The sequence below is a fragment of the Aulonocara sp. 'chitande type north' Nkhata Bay genome, linkage group LG10 (assembly GCF_057382095.1).
Source record: "Aulonocara sp. 'chitande type north' Nkhata Bay isolate Kocher_YH1m ecotype deep benthic linkage group LG10, A_spYH_male_GT1.1, whole genome shotgun sequence".
In the NCBI taxonomy this organism is placed as follows: domain Eukaryota; kingdom Metazoa; phylum Chordata; class Actinopteri; order Cichliformes; family Cichlidae; genus Aulonocara; species Aulonocara sp. 'chitande type north' Nkhata Bay.
The window spans coordinates 25,955,876-25,977,198 of NC_141353.1; the positions used below are offsets into that span (position 1 = coordinate 25,955,876).

General features: G+C 38.2%; 2 protein-coding genes across 2 annotated transcripts; one reads left to right on the top strand and one right to left on the bottom strand.

Annotated features, from left to right (window-relative positions):
• The first annotated feature begins 2,692 nt into the window (after window positions 1–2,692).
• On the top strand, window positions 2,693–13,415 carry ube2b (ubiquitin-conjugating enzyme E2B (RAD6 homolog)). Its single transcript, XM_086309286.1, has 6 exons — window positions 2,693–2,895; window positions 7,765–7,845; window positions 8,609–8,634; window positions 9,655–9,744; window positions 11,428–11,516; window positions 11,669–13,415. The coding sequence occupies exons 1-6, from the start codon at window positions 2,852–2,854 to the stop codon at window positions 11,795–11,797; spliced, it is 459 nt and encodes a 152-aa protein (XP_086165412.1). The 5' UTR covers window positions 2,693–2,851; the 3' UTR covers window positions 11,798–13,415.
• A 1,249-nt stretch (window positions 13,416–14,664) lies between these two features.
• xtbd1 (XRN2 binding domain containing 1) lies at window positions 14,665–20,030 on the bottom strand. The gene is made up of 3 exons (XM_086309288.1): window positions 19,780–20,030; window positions 15,115–15,220; window positions 14,665–15,030 (listed from the first exon to the last, which is right to left on the bottom strand). Exons 1-3 carry the CDS (start codon window positions 19,989–19,991, stop codon window positions 15,022–15,024), a joined length of 327 nt encoding a protein of 108 aa, XP_086165414.1. The 5' UTR covers window positions 19,992–20,030; the 3' UTR covers window positions 14,665–15,021.
• Between the last annotated feature and the right edge of the window lie 1,293 nt (window positions 20,031–21,323).

Below are 21,323 nucleotides of genomic sequence, written 5' to 3' on the forward strand. Positions count from 1 at the left end.
TGGTCAGCGCATTGATTCCTTTTAAGAATCTACTAGATAATTTTGCTTTCTCTCTGATAGGTTTATTTTGGTTTTTCAACCTTAATTTGCACTGAGATCTCTTTGCGCCTCATATTGACAGTTCCATTGAGAAGACGGTAAACTCAAGCTGAACGACTGGACTTCAGTCCAAATCTTTTATCTGCGTAGCTTGTCATGGAACATCGAGGATACAGGCATCAACCGGCTATATATCTGCTGGGCAGTCCAGTGATAGTTGAGCCTCTTGAAATAACTGTGCACAAAAATTGATTTAACTCCTAAACAGTTAATGCAATACTTTTGTTAAATCCTTATTATTTAAAAAGTACTTCAATCAACTTTGCACTATTTCAGTTAACATGTGAGAGAAAAATAACACCTCATTGAAGTCTGTAACTATGAATAATATTATCTTACAGGATTTTATGAAGACTGATTAATGAGGTAATTCTCTCTGCAAGAATCCATGTAACTGTGCATGTCTAACTTTGCGTAATCTAAAATCTCCGCAGTCGTTTTGACTCACCACCATCAAAGCCAGTAAAAACAGACATACTCAAAATGTATTAAGAAGGTTGATTAAGTCTGATTAAAATATAAACTGTAAATAAATCGACAAGAAAAGAGAGCATTTATTGTCAGGGAATAATAAACCATAATAAAGATGCATAAGTTAAAACTGAAAATAATTTCTAGAGGAAAATAGAACACACAACAAACCATTTATAATAAAAAATGCTATTTAAACAATAGGAGAAAAACATTTTCCTTTTCTTTTTCCAGACTGCAGGCACAACCACACTTACAGAGTGCTGCATTTTTATTTGGCCTGTTGTATTTGTAATATTGTGCTAATCACAGAGAAGCATGGAAGCATGAGAACAAAACTGGTTATTGTTATCTCATGCTAATAGCTTTTCTTGACCACTAGTGCACGAACATGCTCCATGTCTGGGATCAGAACACCCTGAGTTAATGAAAAGGGTTGGCTCTTTATTTGATTGTAGTGCAGTTTCCTTCTGTGCATCGAAGTGTACTTGTATTTATTATAGGCTGCAGCATGATGACAGCAACTGTATTCTCAGTAACTACTGAACTGTTTAAAAGTCAGAGGGTGTATTTGCAGACTTGATATTAATCACTTCACAAGGAAGACCATGCAGACAGAGTGCATTACCTACAGACAAATTATGTAGATTTTAAGCTAAGCTACTTACCGCAGAGTGGATTACGAGCCAGATGCACATTCATTTTTATTTTCACTTGTCAGCCTCCCGCCCGTAAGTCAGAGTAGGTAGATTGTATTAGATTGATGATATTCAATCAAATCAAAAGTAGAACACGTTCCATAGTTCCCAGTAAGCTCAGTTAGATCAGGTAAAAATCTTTCATTCAGTCTCACTCTTCTGGGTTATTTTGTTCTCATCAGGGCAACATAGCAGAAAAACTTTGGCAGCAAATATTTGGTTTTTAGGGTTATTAAAATCATGGCATTGATTGAAACTCACACAGGTCTGCATCTCGCTGAGTTAGCACTCTTAAAGGTGAAATATTAATTGTACTGTTACCATGAGAACAGATGAAGTTGGTCAGTATGTGCAATGGCTAACTCCAGAGACAGAGTACTGTGCAAAAGTCTTGAGCCACCCCTTTATTCTTTATATTTTGCTAGAAAAATTGCAGAAATTGGAAATAGGTGAACTGTTCAAATGGAAATGGAACTATCCACCCATCCATTCTCTGCTACTTATCCAATTCAGGGTTGGAGACTATTACTATCACCTACCATAGGGCGAGATGCGGGGTACACCCTGGGCAGGTCATCAGCCACTGTGCAAAACTTCAACACAGCCTGGACTTTCTTAGGCAAGCTTACGTATAATTTCTTTAAGTAGTCTTCAGGAATAGTTCCCAAGGCTTTTTGATGGACATTCAAAGCTATTTTTTGGATGCTGGCTGCCTTGTGTTCTGTTCTCTGTCAAGATGATCCCACACTCCTTCATAATGTTGAGGCTCGGGATCTGGGAAAGCCAATCCATGACTAATTCGGTTCCATTATGTGTTTTTCTATCCAGGTATGCTTTTACTCCATTGGCAGGGTGTTTGGGATTATTGTAATGCTGAAAAATGAAGCTGTTGCTAATCAGATTCTTTCCAGGCGGTATTGAATGGTGGATCAAATTTTAAATTTGGATGCATCACTCCTTCAGACCTTTTGCCACTGATTTTTAGTCCAGTTATTGTGTGATTTGCTATACCTCAGCCTTTCCCCCCATGTGTTCCTTCCATAAGAATGGCTTCTTGACAGCCCACCCTTCCACTGACATCATCTCTAATAGTGTGTGAATAGAAGATGGCTCAGCGCTTAGACTTGATCTATCAAGTCTAAGCGCTGAGATAGATAGATAGATAGATAGATAGATAGATAGATAGATAGATAGATAGATAGATAGATAGATTTAGGAAAATTTTTTGCTGCTATTTTTTTTTTAAGTTAAATTTGACACGAACAGTATGTAAGAGTTCCGGGTATTTTGAGAAAATGAACACCACCTATAGTAAGAGTATCAAAAATAGTTGGATTTGCAGCTCGGAGGTGTTTAAATTAACGCTTTTACATCAGCACCGTTTGTGAGCTAAAAGGGGCTGTGCCTCTGTAAGCAACCGACGTCACCATAAATAGCTAAAGCTAGCCAGTGGTTCAGGGAGAAGAAGAAAAGAGCTGCAAGCGGAAGAAGTACCGGATTTTGTTTCCGACAGTATTCGGTCTATGGTCTTGGGTTATTATTATTGTTTTTTAAATATCTGTATTTTTAACACATTTTGAATTATGTCGACACCGGCAAGGAGACGGCTCATGCGAGATTTTAAAAGGTACCGTCCTCATCGTTTGGGCATCTCTGTGTAGCTTTAGCCCATGAAGCTGTCGGCAGCTAGCTTAGTGTTAGCTCCTGGTGCAAACAATGCTGTGCAGAAACCCAGGCAGGAGTTAATGTGAGACAGGCTCATCGGTTATGGTTTGTCTCGATATTTGATGGCTAATGAAGTAACCGAGACGCTAGGGGATCATTCAAACGCTGTTTGTGTTCTGCAGTGGGGGGGGGGGGGGTTTGTACCGAGGGAATAACGTTTTCTTTTTTTATGGCTAGTTTTGTTTTTTGGTGTGGGATCAGCTTCACTTGCAGAGGTTTACTGGTGACCGTTTGTCTTGGCTTAACTGGCCCCGATTAGAAGCTAAATGTCACAGGATTTATCCTATTAATACCCGCAGTCTGCAAGCTGTAGGTTTATATTGTGCTTTCAAGTAAGTCAATCAGTCGGCATGGTCATATTTCATCCTAGGGGTTGCAGGTTTTGCCAAGGTTTGTGGTCGGGGATTGCTCTATCTATATGTTTCTGATGCTTTATTTTAAATCCAGATATTTAATACACACAGTTAGTACGTGATGATACGATAACAAAAAGAATATGTTAAGGCTTCCTGGGGGAATAACACCTGGCAAGGGCCTGCTTGTAATACCTGCTATCCCCAATCTGTTGCCTCGCTCCATATGGCATCCAACTGTGTGTGCGTGAATAACAGACACACACACACCTGTCAGTGGAAAAAAGATGCTGAGCTATTCTACTAAGAGCAGCCATTGAAGCAGAGGGGATAATGTGTCACTGTAACTGAACTCTGCTCTGCTAGTCCCCAGGTGGTAAATGGTGACACTGAGGCAAGGGAAACACAATTGCACATGCCCGAATCAGCATGTGTCCACGCCAGTGCTGGCTGATTGAATTCAGTCTTGCATGGTATTGCTTAACCTCAACTGTTTGACCTGTAAGTCAAAGTGTATGTATTCTTAAAAATAGGCCGCTACACTGTTGTGTGGGGTTTTAGCTCAGTAATTTCGGTGTAATAAGACGGTAAATAAATGCTGTGGTCCTTTCTTTTTGACTATATTCAGTATGGCTTAACCTTCTTTTCTTCGCCAGATACATTTTCAGAAATAATTTTAGTCCACGCTGCAGTGAGCTGTGGCATTTATTCTTGTACGTTGTTGTCTGCATTGCTGCCTTCATGAATGAAACTGGGCCGCTCGTGCTGGGCTGGAGCTGATAAACTGCAGTTACTTTTACCGAAACACAGGAAGGAGAGAAGACTTCAGAGCTGACTCTGAATGTATACACACATCGTCAGAGCTAAAAAGAAAGAGAAACAGGGCATCTCTCTGCACTCTTAAAATAGTTTTATTGTTTAGTAGATACATTCTCTGTATGCTAATGAAATACTGAGTTTGTAGGGTATATTACTATGAGGAAGACTTATGATTATACGTGTAGTTACATTTTAGCGCATTTTAGCTTACTTTGTAGCATTAATGCAGCATTGTAAATCAGGTATTACCCTTTCATATAACACATGGATATTTTAAATAGTGTGTAAGCTCTGATTTCTATTAGAGAGCATTAAAACCTCTTTTGGCACATGTTATAACACTTTGTGTACCTTTTTTAAACCCAGGTGTTTGAATTTGCTAAACTGCATAATTCCCAGAAGGCTTTGTTTGAGATGAATGATTATCTTGACCACACTGTTTTTAGAATAATAAACAGTTTTATGAGGGATTGCAATTAAAGTCCTGCAACAATGCAGTGTCTGATATAAAGAGTCTAAAATGACAGTGACTAATGTCACATGAAACCAAGTTGTACTTTTTGTCTCTATTTAAAGAGAAAACATGTTGGATGTATTTCATGATATATATAACTACAAAAAGATGATATGAATGTTTCTTATATAAGAGCAGTTTTCCTTTTCATAGGCATTGAGTCTGTTTCGCTAAATGCTTACTTTATTACTTATTTAATGCTTTCTATTGAGGAAAAGCCAAACCTCTCCCCCCAAAAATGTGTAACCCCAGTTTTGGGGTTTATGTGTCTGATTTACACAAGGAGGCTTTTAATTTGAAATTAATGGGCTAATTTCAGTTCAGGATTCAATCAAAGAAAGAGAATCAAAGAGGCTGGTATAGTAGGGATAAGAGGCTAGTCTTTTAAAATTTAAATCTTAATTGGGTATTTTCTGGCCTCAGCCATCGGTCTCTAGAGGTCAGAGAGCATGTTTTGGTCCACATATAGTTAAGGCAAATAATCCTGTTTTTATTTTTACATAATAGCTTAATATAATACTAACATAATAACTTGATACTAATATATTAAAATGCATTCCTAGTTTATTTTCTGACAATTCATGTCAAATTTACCACCACGCAGTCTCTTCATCAACAGTCCCGTACTTGCCCTAATCTTCCTTACTGCAGACTTGTGAGTAATCCCCACGTTTCAAGTAAAATAAACTATCGGTCTATCCTAGAAGATGAACTCAGTGGAGCTTCCCTTTACCAGCAAAGAGTTCAGGGAGATTACTGTAAATGAGGTTAATTGCAGTGGGTCCGTCTACAGCAAGGGACTTAGACATGGATCTGCACTCACAGACGCACAAATCAGCCTACCTTGTTTTATAGCTATAAGCTCTTATTAAACCAGCTTTTAAACTGGGCCTGGAATTGTAGGCCTCAATAGCCTGTAGTGACTGCCGGACTTGGCCTATATAGATTTGGTGATTTGAAGCAAGACCTTTAATGTTGCACAATAATCTACCATGAGCTTCAGAAATCAGTTTGATAGCCAACACAGATTTTATTGAAGCTGCTGTCGGAAACGTCATTTAAATTGTTGACCCGCTGCCACACCTGTTTTGATTTGCTGACGCCTCTGTTGCTAGGCAGTTGCTGCTGTGGCATGTCGTTTGTCAGGCACGCCTGGGTAGTTTTATTTGTGGAGCCTCGACTAATTATTATTTTTAATTATGATTAATCCAGCTGTGGTTAATTTGGGTTAGCCGATAAATCATTTGGGTGCTGAACAGTCCAAAACAAATGTATATATGATCTCAAACCCTTTTTAGTTTCTTATTTTTACCTTCTCACTCTTTTACCTTCAAATTACAAGCGCTATCATGTGAAAAGCGATGGTTTCCAAATCTTTGACTGGCACTCATTTGACAATCTTTCACCTTTCATCGGATCAGATAGAGGTCTGTGTAGAGAAGATATAATATGAAACATTATGTTTGAAAACATAGCAGTTATTCCACCTTAACTTGTTAAAAAAACAACAACACTAAAGTGATTTCATTTAGAGCCCAGTCTGCCAGGCCGGGGTCTAGCTGCTGTGATACGAAGAAACATAAGTTTTATCAATTAGCCAGAATGTTTGGACATGTAGATGTGCCGGTTTTCATCACTTGTCTCCACATGGTTCCGCAACCAAACTTGCTGAATTATTTAGCAGTGTAGAGCGTCTATAGAGGAAATGTAAAGGTTATGGTTGGGATATGATTCGCAGTACTTTCATCAGCACATTGTGGAAGATGGTGGGAAAATATTACTTGTAGGATATTTTAATATGCTTAATTAAAACAAAGGTAGGTTTATTTTGTAGTACTACAGGCTTCCTATTACTGGGAAGGTCTGGGCCCAAGGTCACAGTAGAGGTGAAAAGGTCAAACACAGATGATAATACACAGATTTGAATCAGTACATTTTTTCTTTTTGCTATTGGCTACAAGCAGTTTTTAAATAGTTTCTCTCGTGTGTGTGTGTGTGTGTGTGTGTGTGTGTGTGTGTGTGTGTGTGTGTGTGTGTGTGTGTGTGTGTGTGTGTGTGTGTGTGTGTGTGTGACCTTTAATATAATGACGTGATGCCAAAAAAGGACTTTAAGCTTTTTTTCTTGCTGACCTTATATAAAACTTGCACATATGCTAAAACTGCTTACCCAATTTGCCTCCCTCTCAGAGCAGTGCTGTGGCTGAACGAATGAGGCTGAAACGGTTTCACACATATCAAACGACAGCCTGTACATTGTACAAGCAGTTGCCATGACATGTCAGATCCTCCTGTGTCTTACACAGTCGACATTTTAGATTTAGTTAGATCTCTAAAATTGGATTTGATGTCCTTGTTTTTGATTGGTCGTGTGTGCTACTTTTGCTTCGTTAGTGCTCTTAGTGGGGGAAGCCTGGGTTGTCTTGTTGTGGTGATAACACAATCTGATGATGGCTGATGGTAGGGTAAGGGAAGCCAGATTAGGAAAAGAGATCCTGGATGTGTTGAGCTTACTTTGTAGTGTAGGCTCTTGGCTCCTGCTCGTTTCCTGCTTCGACGTTGTTCTGATAGCCCGTCGGTGCTACTCTGAAGTCATTTCAGGTGAAGGTCGACTTGATGGCTTAAGTGCTTTGCATTAACAACACCAGAGATTTGATGGTCACTGTGGATACAATACTGGTGCTGCAGTGCTTCAGATGAGCACTTATGTTCACTGACATGTGACAACAGGACTGTCATAGTGCTGTTGATCCTGCGAGCCTGGCTGTCTGTTGAAAGTCGTGTTGATACAGCAGTTCGTGTTTTGATTGCTAATTTTCCTGCAGTAAAGCTGTTAATTAAAACCATCACCCCTCCTCAGCTGTCTTTCCCACTTGCTTCTCTCCCTTTACATCTAAGGGGTTTTTCTTTTTGCCATCATTCTTTTTCATGTTTTTCTCCCCTTTATCTCCCCCCCCTGCTTTTGCTCCTTTACTTCATGTCCCTGCCTCCCTTTCCACTGATTCAGGCTTTTTTGCTGTGTATGTCTTCTCGTCTCACCTCTTTTTCTTCACTCTAAAGTCTCTGTTTCTTTCTCTTTCTTGCCCAGACTTCAAGAAGATCCTCCTACCGGTGTGAGCGGAGCGCCATCAGAGAACAACATCATGCTTTGGAACGCTGTTATTTTTGGGTGAGTCATTCTCTAAATCCGCCCTGCCGTCTTGACTGTGCCACTGCGATTGTGATGCGCAGATTCTGCAACCCACCCACCCCCACTGTGTTCTCGTCCACCACATCCTTCTGCTTTAAAAAGTGTTTCTGATTGCAGCCCTGATTGTTGCACAGAGCAGTCTGGAAAATCAGCATGTGGAGTCACAGCAAGTGTTCAGTGGAAGAGAGGGCTGGAAGACACTGTTAGAGATAAGAAAGTGTGTTAAGAATGAACCCGTATTAAAGAAGTAGCTTTTTGCATACTGGGTGTATCTCTGGTGGATAATTTGCTGTGCGTGTTTAAAAGAAGAGCGACTAGAGAAAAATCTACTCAGAAGTGATGTGAAATTTAAGTCGCAAGAATTAATAAAACATCAAATGCACAAGCAAATTGAATAGCTGAAAGTAACTAGAAATCCAACCAGGACCAAGGATGTGTAACAAAACCAAATTAGAAATACTCACATGGGTTTATAAAAATACACTCGATCGTAGTTGCTCACCTAAATCAAAGGGGAGGCTGCTACACATGTAAAGTATGAAGGCAGCTGTTTTAATTGGCCCCTCAACATGTTCTGTGTGAGCACGAAGAGCTTAGTAAATATGGACCCTGGTGTCTGCAGAGCTTCTACTCCTTGAAGGACAGACTGCAGTACTACTAGAGAGGGTCTTAATGGGGATTAGCAGTGGGGATATTTGGATTTTGGAAACATTTTAAATCTCTCTCTCTCTGCCTTCTGCAGGCCTGTGGGAACACCATTTGAAGATGGTAAGTTCTACATTTTGAGTCATCTAAAGTGCAGCCTCATGTTTATCTGAGTTCTAGATGTGGTTTAACTTTGCCTTGAACTCGTGATGTTGTTGTAGAGTCGGAGAACTCAGTCAATGTATTATTACTTTTCGGGCAGCATGTGTGTAGTGAAATGATTATGGGTTGCATGCTCAAATAATCAGTCTACCTGAGCACAAAATCCCACAATTATCGTGAGGATCGCCACACCTCTGAGTAGATAGCTTCTTTTTTTTTTAAATTGTAAGTTAGAAATTATTACAAATTGAGTATCTGGAGTGGTTTAAGTGCCTGAAATGCATTTAAAATGACTTAAATTGAAAACAAATTGGTACTTTAATCGGTCATCATATTTTAATCATGTGATAACAACTAGACCTCTGAGAGTTAGGAACTGCTACAATTATTTTTAAGTAGAAAGGGGAACTGACATTTAATCCTTGAAAGTTGAAGAAGTTGTAGTCTAATTTTTTGTATAGGAGTCCCTTTGGCAAGTTATCACAGCTGCAGTAATTTCAACTGAACAATTATCAGGGGCTCAGTTTTGGTGGGCTGAAAACTCGCTGTATCCACGCACTGGCTCTATAAATATGAATAAAAGTACTTATTTTAACTATAGTATGATGTGAATTGAACAGAAGTTTGTAGGTCGGTGACGCAGCATCATAAAGTACGATTTTTACCCCTCGACCATAAAAGGCTGATGTGGTATTGTCGTCCCCCTGCCAGGCGGGCAGGCAGCGTTCATACAGTTTTCTACAAGCTTGGATTTAAAACTGTCCATTGCTACTTTTATAATAATTAACTTTCTAGCTTCTCTTTTCAGTCGAGCTGCTGATATTTATAGTAACATAATTCTTTCCCTCATTTTGTCTGACCCCCTCCATCCTTCACATCTGTATTCTCCTTGCAAAATTACTTACGTTCACCCCCCCCCCCCTCGCGCTCCCTCTGTCTGTCATTTGTTCTGCCTCATACCCTCTCCGTCTATCTCTGCAGGAACATTTAAGCTTCTGATAGAGTTTTCTGAGGAGTACCCAAACAAGCCTCCCACGGTTCGGTTTGTCTCCAGAATGTTTCACCCAAATGGTAAGTGGGCTAGCAGCTGAAATGCCCTCAATTATCAGTGGTGCAGCACCCATGTTCACTGAAGCTTACAAAGTGTTCTGACCTTCAAGCAACTAAGCTAGTCTAGTGAATAAAATGACAGTGTGGGGTCATTTCTGAACACATTATAGTTGATACAGAAATACTTTTTTGTAATGGCTCTATTTGTGTGTATTATATCTATACTATATCCTTTATCTGTTACAGATCATCTAAAATGTTACTTTTTCAGTCGGGTTTATATAAAATTGTGCTAAAAAACAAATTGTAGGAATAAAAATTTAAATTATTTACATAATCATTGCCTTTTATTTCTTTAAAAACATCTTTGTTACAATATATATAATATAAAAATAGATTTTAAAATTTCAGGTATGTTTATGTGATCTATGTGTTGAAGTATACTAGAATAAGTGTTCAACATAACACGTTTTGGCTGCCAGGTCAGTAGATCAGACTTTTACTGGCTATTTTAATTACCTTCTACACTAAATCTATAAGAATGTTGCACAAACTATGAGTAGATTTATATTTTACAGTGTAAAATCATCCCTGTCTATAGGCTGCAGGTATATCTCATAGAAGGAGAGTAGACAGCCTAGTTTAAAGACTGAGGACTTTATCTGCATCTAGCTTTTATTGTAGCAGGTAGAAAGGCGTCAGGAAAGCTGAAAGAAAGAACAGTAAATGGCATCAGGGCGGCCTCCACATTAACCTTATGCCAAATGAGTCACATGCTGAACCAGTGAGCTAATCCAGCCAGATAAACCAGCACCCCTATGCTTCAGTTTTAAACCCAATCTAAAAAAATTGTAGGTTTTTGTAGATGATTGTGTAATATTGAATATATTTTGTGCAAATAAACACACATCAAGACTTCTGTAGCTATTAAATGAAACCCTACAGTGTTAATATATATATATATTTTTTCTTTTAAAGAGTTAAAAAAAATGTCCAGGAGCAAAAATGAACCACTGCAACTTTCCACTAGGTTTATACCAGCGGCCCAATTCCTCTGTTTAAAAATGAAATTGTAAGAATGTTTAACTTTTTTACATTTTTACTCAGAATAAATATCCAACTCTTGCTAAACATGTTGTAAATTTGTCAATTTTCCTTTTTAATGGTTTGTTATTTTATTCAGTTTCTGGTGGTAGACCCAGTCTTCCAGATCTCGCAGTCTCAATAAACATGCATCAGAGCCTAAAATGTATTTTCACACATTTTTATGAACTATAATAACCTTGGTGGATGCCGGCATTGTGATGAGTTATGTACGTAATATGTTAGACTTATTTATGGCTTTGTTTCATTTTTAAGTTTTCAGTTTGCAGTGCTACAATAAGAACAAGCACCAGATTACAATGTACTTCACCAGTAATGTAAAGAAACTGTCTTGATGATTTAAATTCAATTTAAATGTTTAATTTTAAAAAGTGTCATGTATTTATTAAAGGGACGGCGCACATTAATGTCTATATTTAATCTGTAGCCTCTGGCAGGTCAAACAAAAACAGTACAATGAGAAAACAAGGGGCAACAAATAAATATGAAAGCATACAGCATTAAATATAACGCACATTAGCATAAAATGAATGGTCACGGATACATTCCTCATTAGCTTTAGTTGTAAATGTGTTGCTGATCTTTTTCTCTGCATGTCAGTTTACGCAGATGGCAGTATATGTTTAGACATACTTCAGAATCGCTGGAGCCCCACATACGATGTGTCGTCCATACTCACCTCCATCCAGGTTGGTCGTGTTTCACTCCCTTTTCATACATTTTAATTCACGGTGAAGCATGATGATTCTATACAGGGACATCCGAAGTATCTCTCCTGGTTATTTAATCTTCAGGATGTCAACATTTTCATCATTAGTCTTCCTTTTTTTCTCTCTCGCAGTCATTGCTGGACGAGCCAAACCCCAACAGCCCAGCCAACAGTCAGGCCGCACAGCTCTATCAGGAAAACAAGAGAGAGTACGAGAAGAGGGTGACGGCCATCGTGGAGCAGAGCTGGGTGGATGTCTGAGCTCCTCTTGCTCTCTGCTCTTCTCTCCATCACCCACTCTTCACCATCCAAGTACTTCAGTCTCTCATTTTTACCTCATCGAGAAAAAAAATCAAGAAAAAAGAAAACACAGCAACTATATCAGAAGAACTTAAGTGCCACACTGGGGGGGGGGGGGGCGCAAGAACAACCAAACCAGAATGGACATTACCTTGCTTGCCAATGCATTTTAGGGAAACAGGAGAGGGGAAATCAATCTTGTATTTGTTCCCTGTCTTTACTTTTATTTTATTTTTTTATTGCATGATGTGACATAAGTTATTGCTAACAGAATTTGTAATATATCTCTGGTTGGAATGATGCTGTTTGTGTTTCACAGACTCCTTCCCATCCCCCCCTCTTTTTTTTTTTTTTGTATCCACAACTTGGCTAAGAAAGGGGCACATCAATGACTGAATCATTATTTTGAAAGTCGTGGGAAAAGCCAAAATCGGTAGCATCATCACCATCATCGTCATCTTTGAAGTCGACAGCAGATTCAGCTGATAAAGAGCAGTCCCTGATCTCTTCCAGCATATCTCTGTTTATTTTAAGAGATGCTGTAGGTTTGGGCTCGCAGACGTCACAGGCTGCAGCAGTGCCAAGTCTCCCTTGCACTGATGAATCATGACTGGCAATCTCTGAGCTTTTCTTTTAATCATTTCTGCTCGCGGGTAGAAGAAGGTTGTTTGAGAGGGTTATGAGAAAGTGAATATTAACACGGAAAACTTGGACTGAGGCTCTGCAGTCCCCGACAGTTTCATTCTTTGGTATATTAGAAACCGCATATAATGCTATAATCAAAATATATGTAGGGCCTGATGGCCCTTAGCCAGCGAGTTCAGATGTGGGTGGTGTCGCTGTATCATTCGATGTGGGGGGGATGGGGACAGAATTGGCATTGCTGGAGGTACTCTGCTTCTACATCGTGTGTTTCTTTAGTCTGCTTTTTTTCTATTTATTGAACCTTTTTACTGTTTGCAGTCAAACTGTTCTCCTCTTGGTTTTCTCATTTAGTTTGTCAAAGAAAGTAAATGACTTCTGAATGCTTTGTTGCCTGTGACATGTGTCAGCCTGAACACAGTCGGTGCTTTTGTTCTTTCTCTTAAAAATGACACAGCTGACATCTGAATTAGCAAATAAGCAGAGAATGAAAGCTTCATACGGTTTTTTTTCCCTATAATTTTTGGGCACTTTATAAGAGAATTGATTGGATAAGAACAAACTGCTGCAAAGATCATAAAGCCTGTTCTAAGAGTATGATGTCAACTGTTTTCCTAAGGGCTCAAGTTGTTTTCATTCCTGCTTTTTGCCCACCGTTTTATTTGCTCTTATTTCCCCCATTTAAAAACGCCATCCCTCGAGTGTAAATTACTCACTTAACCTGCCCGACTCCAGCTAAGTAATCAGTCATCATAAACCAGAATTCCTCTTTTCCTTGATAATAAAGGTTATATTGTGGCTTGTGACTTATCTCACCCAATAAGCAGAAGGGATATGTTATAAAAAACAATTTTGTGAAATAAACATAATGTATACTTAACGATATGCTGTATAAACATAATAAAAAAACCACATTTTTCAGACTTTGACACAGGTTCTGGTCATTTATTCATCCATCTGGTTCCTTGTGCGCTTTACCAGGCTGGGTTAATTCCAGGTGACACAGGTAACCTGGACCCACAGGGTTAACGCGAAGAGACCGACAGCCGGTCTCATAATTAACTATAGGGTGGAACTATTACACAGAGTATTGTAGTTTTTCATATTGTCATGTAACTTGGTTAAAGCAAGATATTGCAACATTTCTGGCATGTTTGCTGAACCTCTGTCTTTACGCTGCTCGTACCAAAATCAATGTGAGCTTCATCAAAACTTGAGATTAGTACTGCAGTGATTGATTGATAAGATGTACAGTTATTAATGAGCAATAGTAAATATTGCCAAAACCTAAATCCATTCATTGTATTTGTGTGGCATATTAAATCAGATTTTATTAAATGCAAAAATGAATCACAAGTACAGTAATGTCCCAAAATGTTAATGTTAAGTCACTAAACCGTGGCTTAAGATGAAATAGTCTTTTGGGAAGCTCTCATATATTAGAACTAAAAAACAGTTCTCACAGTATTGAATCTGTGGGATGAAGTCAGTTTGGTGAGTGCATGTCTGCGTGTTTAACTTTGCTTGTGAATCACTTGGTATGCGTGTCTGTAAGCCTTTAAAGGAGAATGTGGTGGTTGTAATGAAGAGAAGCAATTATATCAGCATTCTCAGAACTGAGGCTTGCCCTGTGCTTTTGCAAAGCTTCCTGCTGAAGAAAACAGACGTTCTGACGGTGCACATGTTAATAATTAATGTTAATAATAATCGAGTGTTCAGCCTCACAGCCCCAGGTCAGCTGCTCAAGAGTTTTACTGACCTATATTTTCACTGGTCTGCAAAAAAGCTTTAATTTTCATATTTTGAAACATATTGATTAAATTGTTTTAATGTATTCAGAGAAATCTGCAAAATAATGTTGCTAAAGCCTTCAAGTAAATATGGTCTAGTGCACCCTTTAGAGTCACCCCTGCTTGCTGCAGGTATTGCTGCCATGTAAAATAAGACAGCTGCCAACACACCGTGCCAGAGTAAGTTAACAGCTTTCATGTTAACCTCTGTAGCTTTACTTTTAACTAAAGTTCACTTTTCTACATGTCGGAGCTCGTTGAACCGACATAGTTATAAGTAGCAGTATTTGTATTTTATTGCCGTATATGATTAACTATGGAGTGGCTCCATAATGTAGTCAAAAACAATGTGACCAGGAGGAGGCACAGACCTAGACAGCAATGACCACACAAAAATGATAAAACAAGTTCTTTATTGTGCTTCAGACAAGAACACCAGTGTCATCTTTAGTTTGAAGCTACATTTAAAAAACACATTTTTAAAAAAATAAAAAAAGTAAAACTGTGATTGAAATAGTCGAGCAGTGGGGCTCACAAACTCCCGCAGACACCGCTGCTGTTTGTGCACAAATAAAAAAGGCTGAAAGTCTGAAAAGGCCAGTTTTCAGATGTCTGAACTCCTCACAAAGGGTTAGGGTTAGGTAAGGTAAGGGTTAAAAACACCAGGATTGTAAAACTATTTAAAAAAAAAAAAATAGTCTGACGTGATAAAAGCTGAATCCAGTCTGTGTTGATCCAGCATGACTGGTCCGGTCATCGACCCTGTGACGGAGCAGAGAGATCCATGAACAAAGACTGTCATTATAGCTGTATGTATATGCTGCGTGTGTGTGTTCACAGACATACCTGTTGCTTCTTAACAATCTCATCTCTCGTCTTGAAGACCGGTGCGTCCTCCACTACGATGCCTTCAGCCATTTCCTTCACTTTTTCCAGCAGCTCTGTGCTATACCTGCCATCGATTATGAGACATAACACTTCATTAAACCAGAATTCATCCGTGTGCTTTATATTCTTCTGTAAGGATATAGTGCACTGGGAAAATAACATCACTGAACAACAGAAAACTATAATACTGGTAAGAGAAGAATTGTTTATTCTTCGATAAAGTTAACAGATGTGAATGGTTTCTTCACCTCCTACACATTTCCCTTCATATAAATGAAATTTAGTCCTGCTTCTGATTCACCTTTGAGTGCAAACTTATGGATGAAAAAATAGTGATACCCTTTTATCTGGCATTTTTGCACCCTATACCAATTCCGAGGATTAATGTCTTTTAGAAGGTGTAATCACAGAAGACATCCAATATGCACTTCAACAGCCAGCGCTGCTCCTCGAGCGCCCTCAAACTCACTGAAATGAAAATCCAATTTTGTGGGTTTATTGCTGTCCAAAAGCTAATACCAGTCGCAGACCCCAGTGGCTGCAATTACAGATTACTACAATGACAAGTCGATCTGTTAAGTTGTTTGGTGTGTAACAAAAAATACAGATTTTGTTTTAAATAACTGGAAAAACAAAAAACAGTTTCTGTCTAAGAGTCCAAATCATTCATATCAAGTCAGGCATGCATTTCATAATCACAGTATATCACAAATGTCAGTAAATCAATCTAGTCAGCCGGGAAGAAGAAACCTGCTTTGTTGCAAAAGAAAGTGACATGTGCACTGGAGAGGCAACAAAAAGACAGCCCACCCTAGTTCTGCTTTTTGCTAACATCCATGTAATTGCTAGTAGAGTGAGGCAGAACCATGAAGCCCATTCACATTGCACAGGTAGTGTAGCTTCTCTGGGATTGCACATCCATACTTGCTGTTGCATCAGTAGCGATGATTATACTGATCTTGTAATGACTGTAAACAGGGAGCTAAAATTAATAAAAAAATGGATGGACATAAATAAATTATCATTAAATATAAATAAAACTAAAGCAATGTTTTTTGGTAATTTAAAATATAATATAGAATTACCAATTATCATTGAAGGTGTACCAATTGATAATGTGAGTGAAAACAAATTTTTGGGAGTTATAATTGATAACAAAATTTCATGGAAACCCCACGTCAGACACATAAAAACCAAAATTTCCAGAAGCCTCGCAGTTTTGAACAAAGTGAAACAATTCCTTGATAAAGATGCACTTCGTACTCTGTACTGTACCCTGGTTCTTCCATATCTTACATATTGTGTGGAAGTGTGGGGAAATACATATAAAAATACAACTAATCCATTAGTCACAGTACAGAAACGAGCACTGCGTATTATTCACAAGGCTGGTTATCTAGAACATACTCACAAATTCTTTCTTCAGGCAAAGTTACTTAAATTCCAGGATCTGGTTAATTACAATACATCCATAATTTTGTATAAAGCTTTTACTAAACTTTTACCGGCAAATTTACAAACTAGATTTGAAATTCGAGAAAAGGTTTATAATGTGAGAGGCTTTGGAGAATTCAAATTACCCAGAACTCGAACAACCCGTAAAGGCTTTTGTGTGTCTGTATGTGGTGTGAAAATCTGGAACAGTCTGAGTTTACAATTGAAACAATGCAAAAATATTCATAGATTTAAATTTCTCTACAAACAGTTGGTCTGGTCACAGTATACTCAATGATGGGTTTTAGTGTGCTCTGTAATGTCTGTCCTCTTACCATTGCTGGTATGGATTCCAAAATAAAAAATAAAAAATAAAGTGTGCGTATGTATGTACATATATGTACTTGTGTGTGTAGATATATATATATATGTATGTATATGTATGTGTGTTTGTTACTTGTAGTTATTACTGCCTGTTACCTGTGGTAATGCAATTTATAATTTATATATTCTGTATTCAGTTATGAAGGCTCTAATTGTTGGTTGCGAGCTGCCGCTTAGATGCTTGTATCTGCCCGGGGCTGTTGATGGGTCTGTATGCAATGATGGGCGTAGCTGCGGGAAGTTTATTGTTTTTTTTTTTGTTGATGAGTGAGTATAGGGGTGGGATTTAATAAGTTTTCTTCGTCCCACTCCTTTTTCAGGCAAGTTTTGTTTTTTGTTTTGTGTATTTTATGTTCAATATAGGTATTTGTTGTGCCTGAAAATGAATAAATAAATGAAATGAATGAAATGAAGGTTAGCTATATCTGCCCGCACACGCTTAACATGAGTTTGGAGAGTGGGTTACCCAGACCTGACTACTACCAGACCTTTTGAATCAAGAAACCACTTATCATTTTAAATAGTTTTTCACAACACTGCAACCAGTCAGAGGAGATTTTTAAGGGCAGATTTTCCCCTCAACTTTGGCCAAGTGCTTGGGGTTAGAGGATCGCTAAATCGTAGGGTTTCAATTTCTTATGTGGCAGAATTTTTACCATATACACCATATATAAAAACATAAGATGCCACCACAAACAGTAACAAAAATAGATTAAATTGAAAACAAGGCCTGTAACTTTATAAAGAGACCCACTTGATAACCAAAGACTGTTTTTCCAGTGAAGAAAGACTGGATGTTGTCCAGTAGCCGGCACAAACATCTGATATACTGATATCAATGCAATATTGCATTTGATATTTCCATTATACATACATTATATTTTTTCCCTGAACCACAATTTTTAGGGCCATTTAAAAAAATGTATAACCACATAATTTATCCAGCAGGATATCTTCACAAATCTTTACAAACTCAGCATCGTCTGCAGCAAATGTAGCAGAGTAGCATTGCAGCTTATGCAGACGACTCACCAGCGGAAAATAAACCTCACTATAAACAATAAACTCTGAATATAAATAGTTTGGGGTAAGTAAGCAGCAGGAACAACAACAACAACAATAATAATAATAAGTAAGTAAGTAAATACTAAATCTAAAATTAAACTAATAACAATTTCAGAGAAAAGAGAACACTGGTTGTTACCCTTTAGCAACCCTTTAGTAGAGCAGGGCGATATGGCCAAAAATATTTATCACGATATATATTTGAAAATTTGCGATAACGATATAACTGACGATATAATTGATGCGAGACAAAATACAACTCCACAACATTACTAGCACAAAAAGACAACCTTCCATTTATTTTCACGTAAACAAGAAGCTGGTTTTTATGTACACTAAAGCTTTATAAAAATGTATCAGTGCAAATGCAAATTCCTTGCTGAAAGTTTAACCCAAAGGCATTTCCAGTAGAAATGGGCTGACATATCCTGAGCATAACATGTATAATATCCACTGAAGTTAAAAAGAGGTGCTTTGCAACATTAAACTGCAGTGTGCAGTACGTATTTTTCGGACCATAAGGTGCACGGGATTATAAGGCACATTAAGCGAAACAAAGCAGTCAGATAAATCAAACTTGATTAAACTCATTCTTCTTGCTTCCTCCACTTCTGTACCATTGATTCATTAATGTTGAATTCTCTGGCAGCTGATCTATTCCCATGTTGTTGCAGTATATTAATGACTAACCTCGTATTGTGGATGGATTATCTCAGTTGTTCTCCTGACTGAAGTTTGGTCCGTTTACAGCATCCGGACATGCGATTGCATTTGTCTCTAACCATGAGGAACCTTCACGTTAACTTTTATAAGTGGAAAAGTGTTAGTGTTCGTCCTCCAGCTTCACTGTTATGTTATGCTAACATAGCTGTGTCGCTAGCGATCACGTAGCACATCATTATATACCAGCTAGCCCAACTTCAGTAACCCTACAAACGTCACTGCTGTTTAGTTTCCTGTCTTCATTTATGTTGGAAGTGATAGCAGAGCTGTACGTTTGAATTTTTTCAGAAATCTCTCAGTCAGAACATGCAATATCATGCTTAGGTAACTAGCGAAACTAGCGAGCTAACTTCCGCTAGCTTCCTGCTAACTTCTAACTCCGTTAAATGTAATAACTTTTGTTTTCATGGATGCCTGGAAGTTAAACTTCATAGTTACACCTGGTAAAGCAGCAATGCTGATCGTTTTATTAAAGATGAAAGAATTTAGACAGTTTTTAACGCTCAGTGATGCTGCAGTGTTGTTTGACCTGAAGTCAAATATACGGAGTTTGGGACCCAGATTACTCCCAGATTTAAGAGCATCTTAGTCCGACAAATACGACAATAACAACGGCCGCTTGCATGTTCTGCAAAAAAATGTGCTTTGTTGTGTATCTGACGGACAAACACCAAACCAGTTCCACATCACTGAAGTTGCACCATTTTTACAAACCAATTCTGGTTCCTCAACAATCGGCCATGTGCGTATGAAAACAAAGGCACTGCGCATGCGCGTTTTACTCCCATTCTATCGCGATATTTCATTTTCCTATCGTTGCCTAACATTATACCGGTATTACCGTGAACGGTATAATATGGCCCAGCCCTACCCTTTAGTTTGTTTAATAAGGAAGACTAAACTTAAAAACAGTGGTTAGTCATCCCGGGCTGAGGGAGCTGTGGAGCGGCTGTCTTAGAAAAAGTGTCCGTCAGCAGGCTTTAATTAGAGGCATGAAAGCACGCTGTGTTTACCCACCGGCAGCCGAGGAAGACGTTGTTGGCCCACACCATTGAGAGGGAGAGCAGGTGGTCCAGCTGCGAGTCTTCAAAGTCATTCAAGTTCCGCAGGATGAACTCCCGCCTGGGCTCCCAGTGCTTGTCGCTCTCCCAGTAGCCTCTGTAGTTCTCCACCTGCTCGGCCACAGCTCGGTTTTGCTGGATAAAATCCTGAACGTCCAGGGAAGACATCTCGCTCTCCCTCGGCCAAGACAACAAAAGCGACTTCCTGTCCTTTCAAGCGGGTCTTTGAAGTCGTCTTACAGCCCTGCTTGTTTTCCACAGCGCCACGCAGTGGTGGAGCAGAGCGGTGGTTTACATCCAAACGTGAACAGCAACTCTCAATATTTCATATGCAGTGTGCTTCAGAGATACTATGAAGTGCCATAATTAAGAAATAATGTATCAAATAATTAATAAATTAACATATAAATTCATTTTATTTAAAAATCAATAATATTATTTTACTATCTAATTGATTATTTTATGGTTCATGAATTTATTGTGTCAGCCTCACCCATTAAAGTCGGGGAGTGGGGTTAAAGCCGATATAGTTAAACCCACTGTTTTGGTGTGGAGTTGTTTCTTTCAGTGGGTGTTTCTCAGTGACAAGTACACAGAGTTTGTACTTGCACACTTGTTACTTCCCACTTGGCAAGTAGGGCAGAAGACAGAGCTTACAGTGCGCCAGCAGCATAACTGATGACATCAGGTGCTTAGTATTTACAATGAAAAAAAAAAGGAGATGTAATTACCTGTGGTTTTTTTTTTTAAATATTTATACAGTTTTATAACCACTCCGTCAAGTTGCTCAGCTATAAAAGGCAACTAGTTTTGTTCAAAATGCTTTCTGGGATACCTGACTGCACACATCACTAATAATTCTGTGATGACGCATCAAACAATTATCTGGTATCGATCTATCTTCACTGGCTATGCAAGTAACAGCAAACGAACCAGAATTTTTTTTAAATTGTGAATTTAATTGAATTTTTGTCATTATTTATTTCAAATTTAAATTTGTTATCAATGCATTTAATTAATTGTTTAATTTTGTATTTATTTATTGCATTCTGGGACTCTTGGCCCTCCACAGTCAGGCAGTAATGGACAGTAATTATTATCCCTCTCAGATAATCTAGAGAGCTTTCTCTTACATTTATATCTCATGTCTCAATTTCTGCATTTATTTATTTATTCCAGATTTTTTTGTAATTAAGTAAATATATAATAAACTATACTGTAACAACTAAAACCAACAAGCGCAAAAAGAGAATTTAACATGGCTTAGTAAATGTAGCCTTGCCATGTACACACATTTAAAAAACATTATATTATATTATAAATTTAAAAAAGTTTTTTTCAACGTTATTTTCTTACTTTTTAAAAACTGAAACAGCGTCATTACGATTCTATTGGTTTTAATATTGCTTTAAGAAATGTTCAAACTTATCTTTGGTACTTCAATCTACAACATAACACCCCATCTTAGCTCAGAAAATGACTGTCTTCTGACTATTACTT

Excerpts from the sequence above, each read along its gene's own strand:
- xtbd1 (XM_086309288.1), bottom strand. The coding sequence starts at position 19,991 with ATGTCTTCCCTGGACGTTCAGGATTTTATCCAGCAAAACCGAGCTGTG. Across the intron at positions 15,221-19,779 it reads AACGTCTTCCTCGGCTGCCG|GTATAGCACAGAGCTGCTGG; the intron begins GTGGGTAAACAC and ends AATCGATGGCAG.
- ube2b (XM_086309286.1), top strand. The coding sequence starts at position 2,852 with ATGTCGACACCGGCAAGGAGACGGCTCATGCGAGATTTTAAAAG. Across the intron at positions 2,896-7,764 it reads CTCATGCGAGATTTTAAAAG|ACTTCAAGAAGATCCTCCTA; the intron begins GTACCGTCCTCA and ends TTTCTTGCCCAG. Across the intron at positions 8,635-9,654 it reads GGGAACACCATTTGAAGATG|GAACATTTAAGCTTCTGATA; the intron begins GTAAGTTCTACA and ends CTATCTCTGCAG.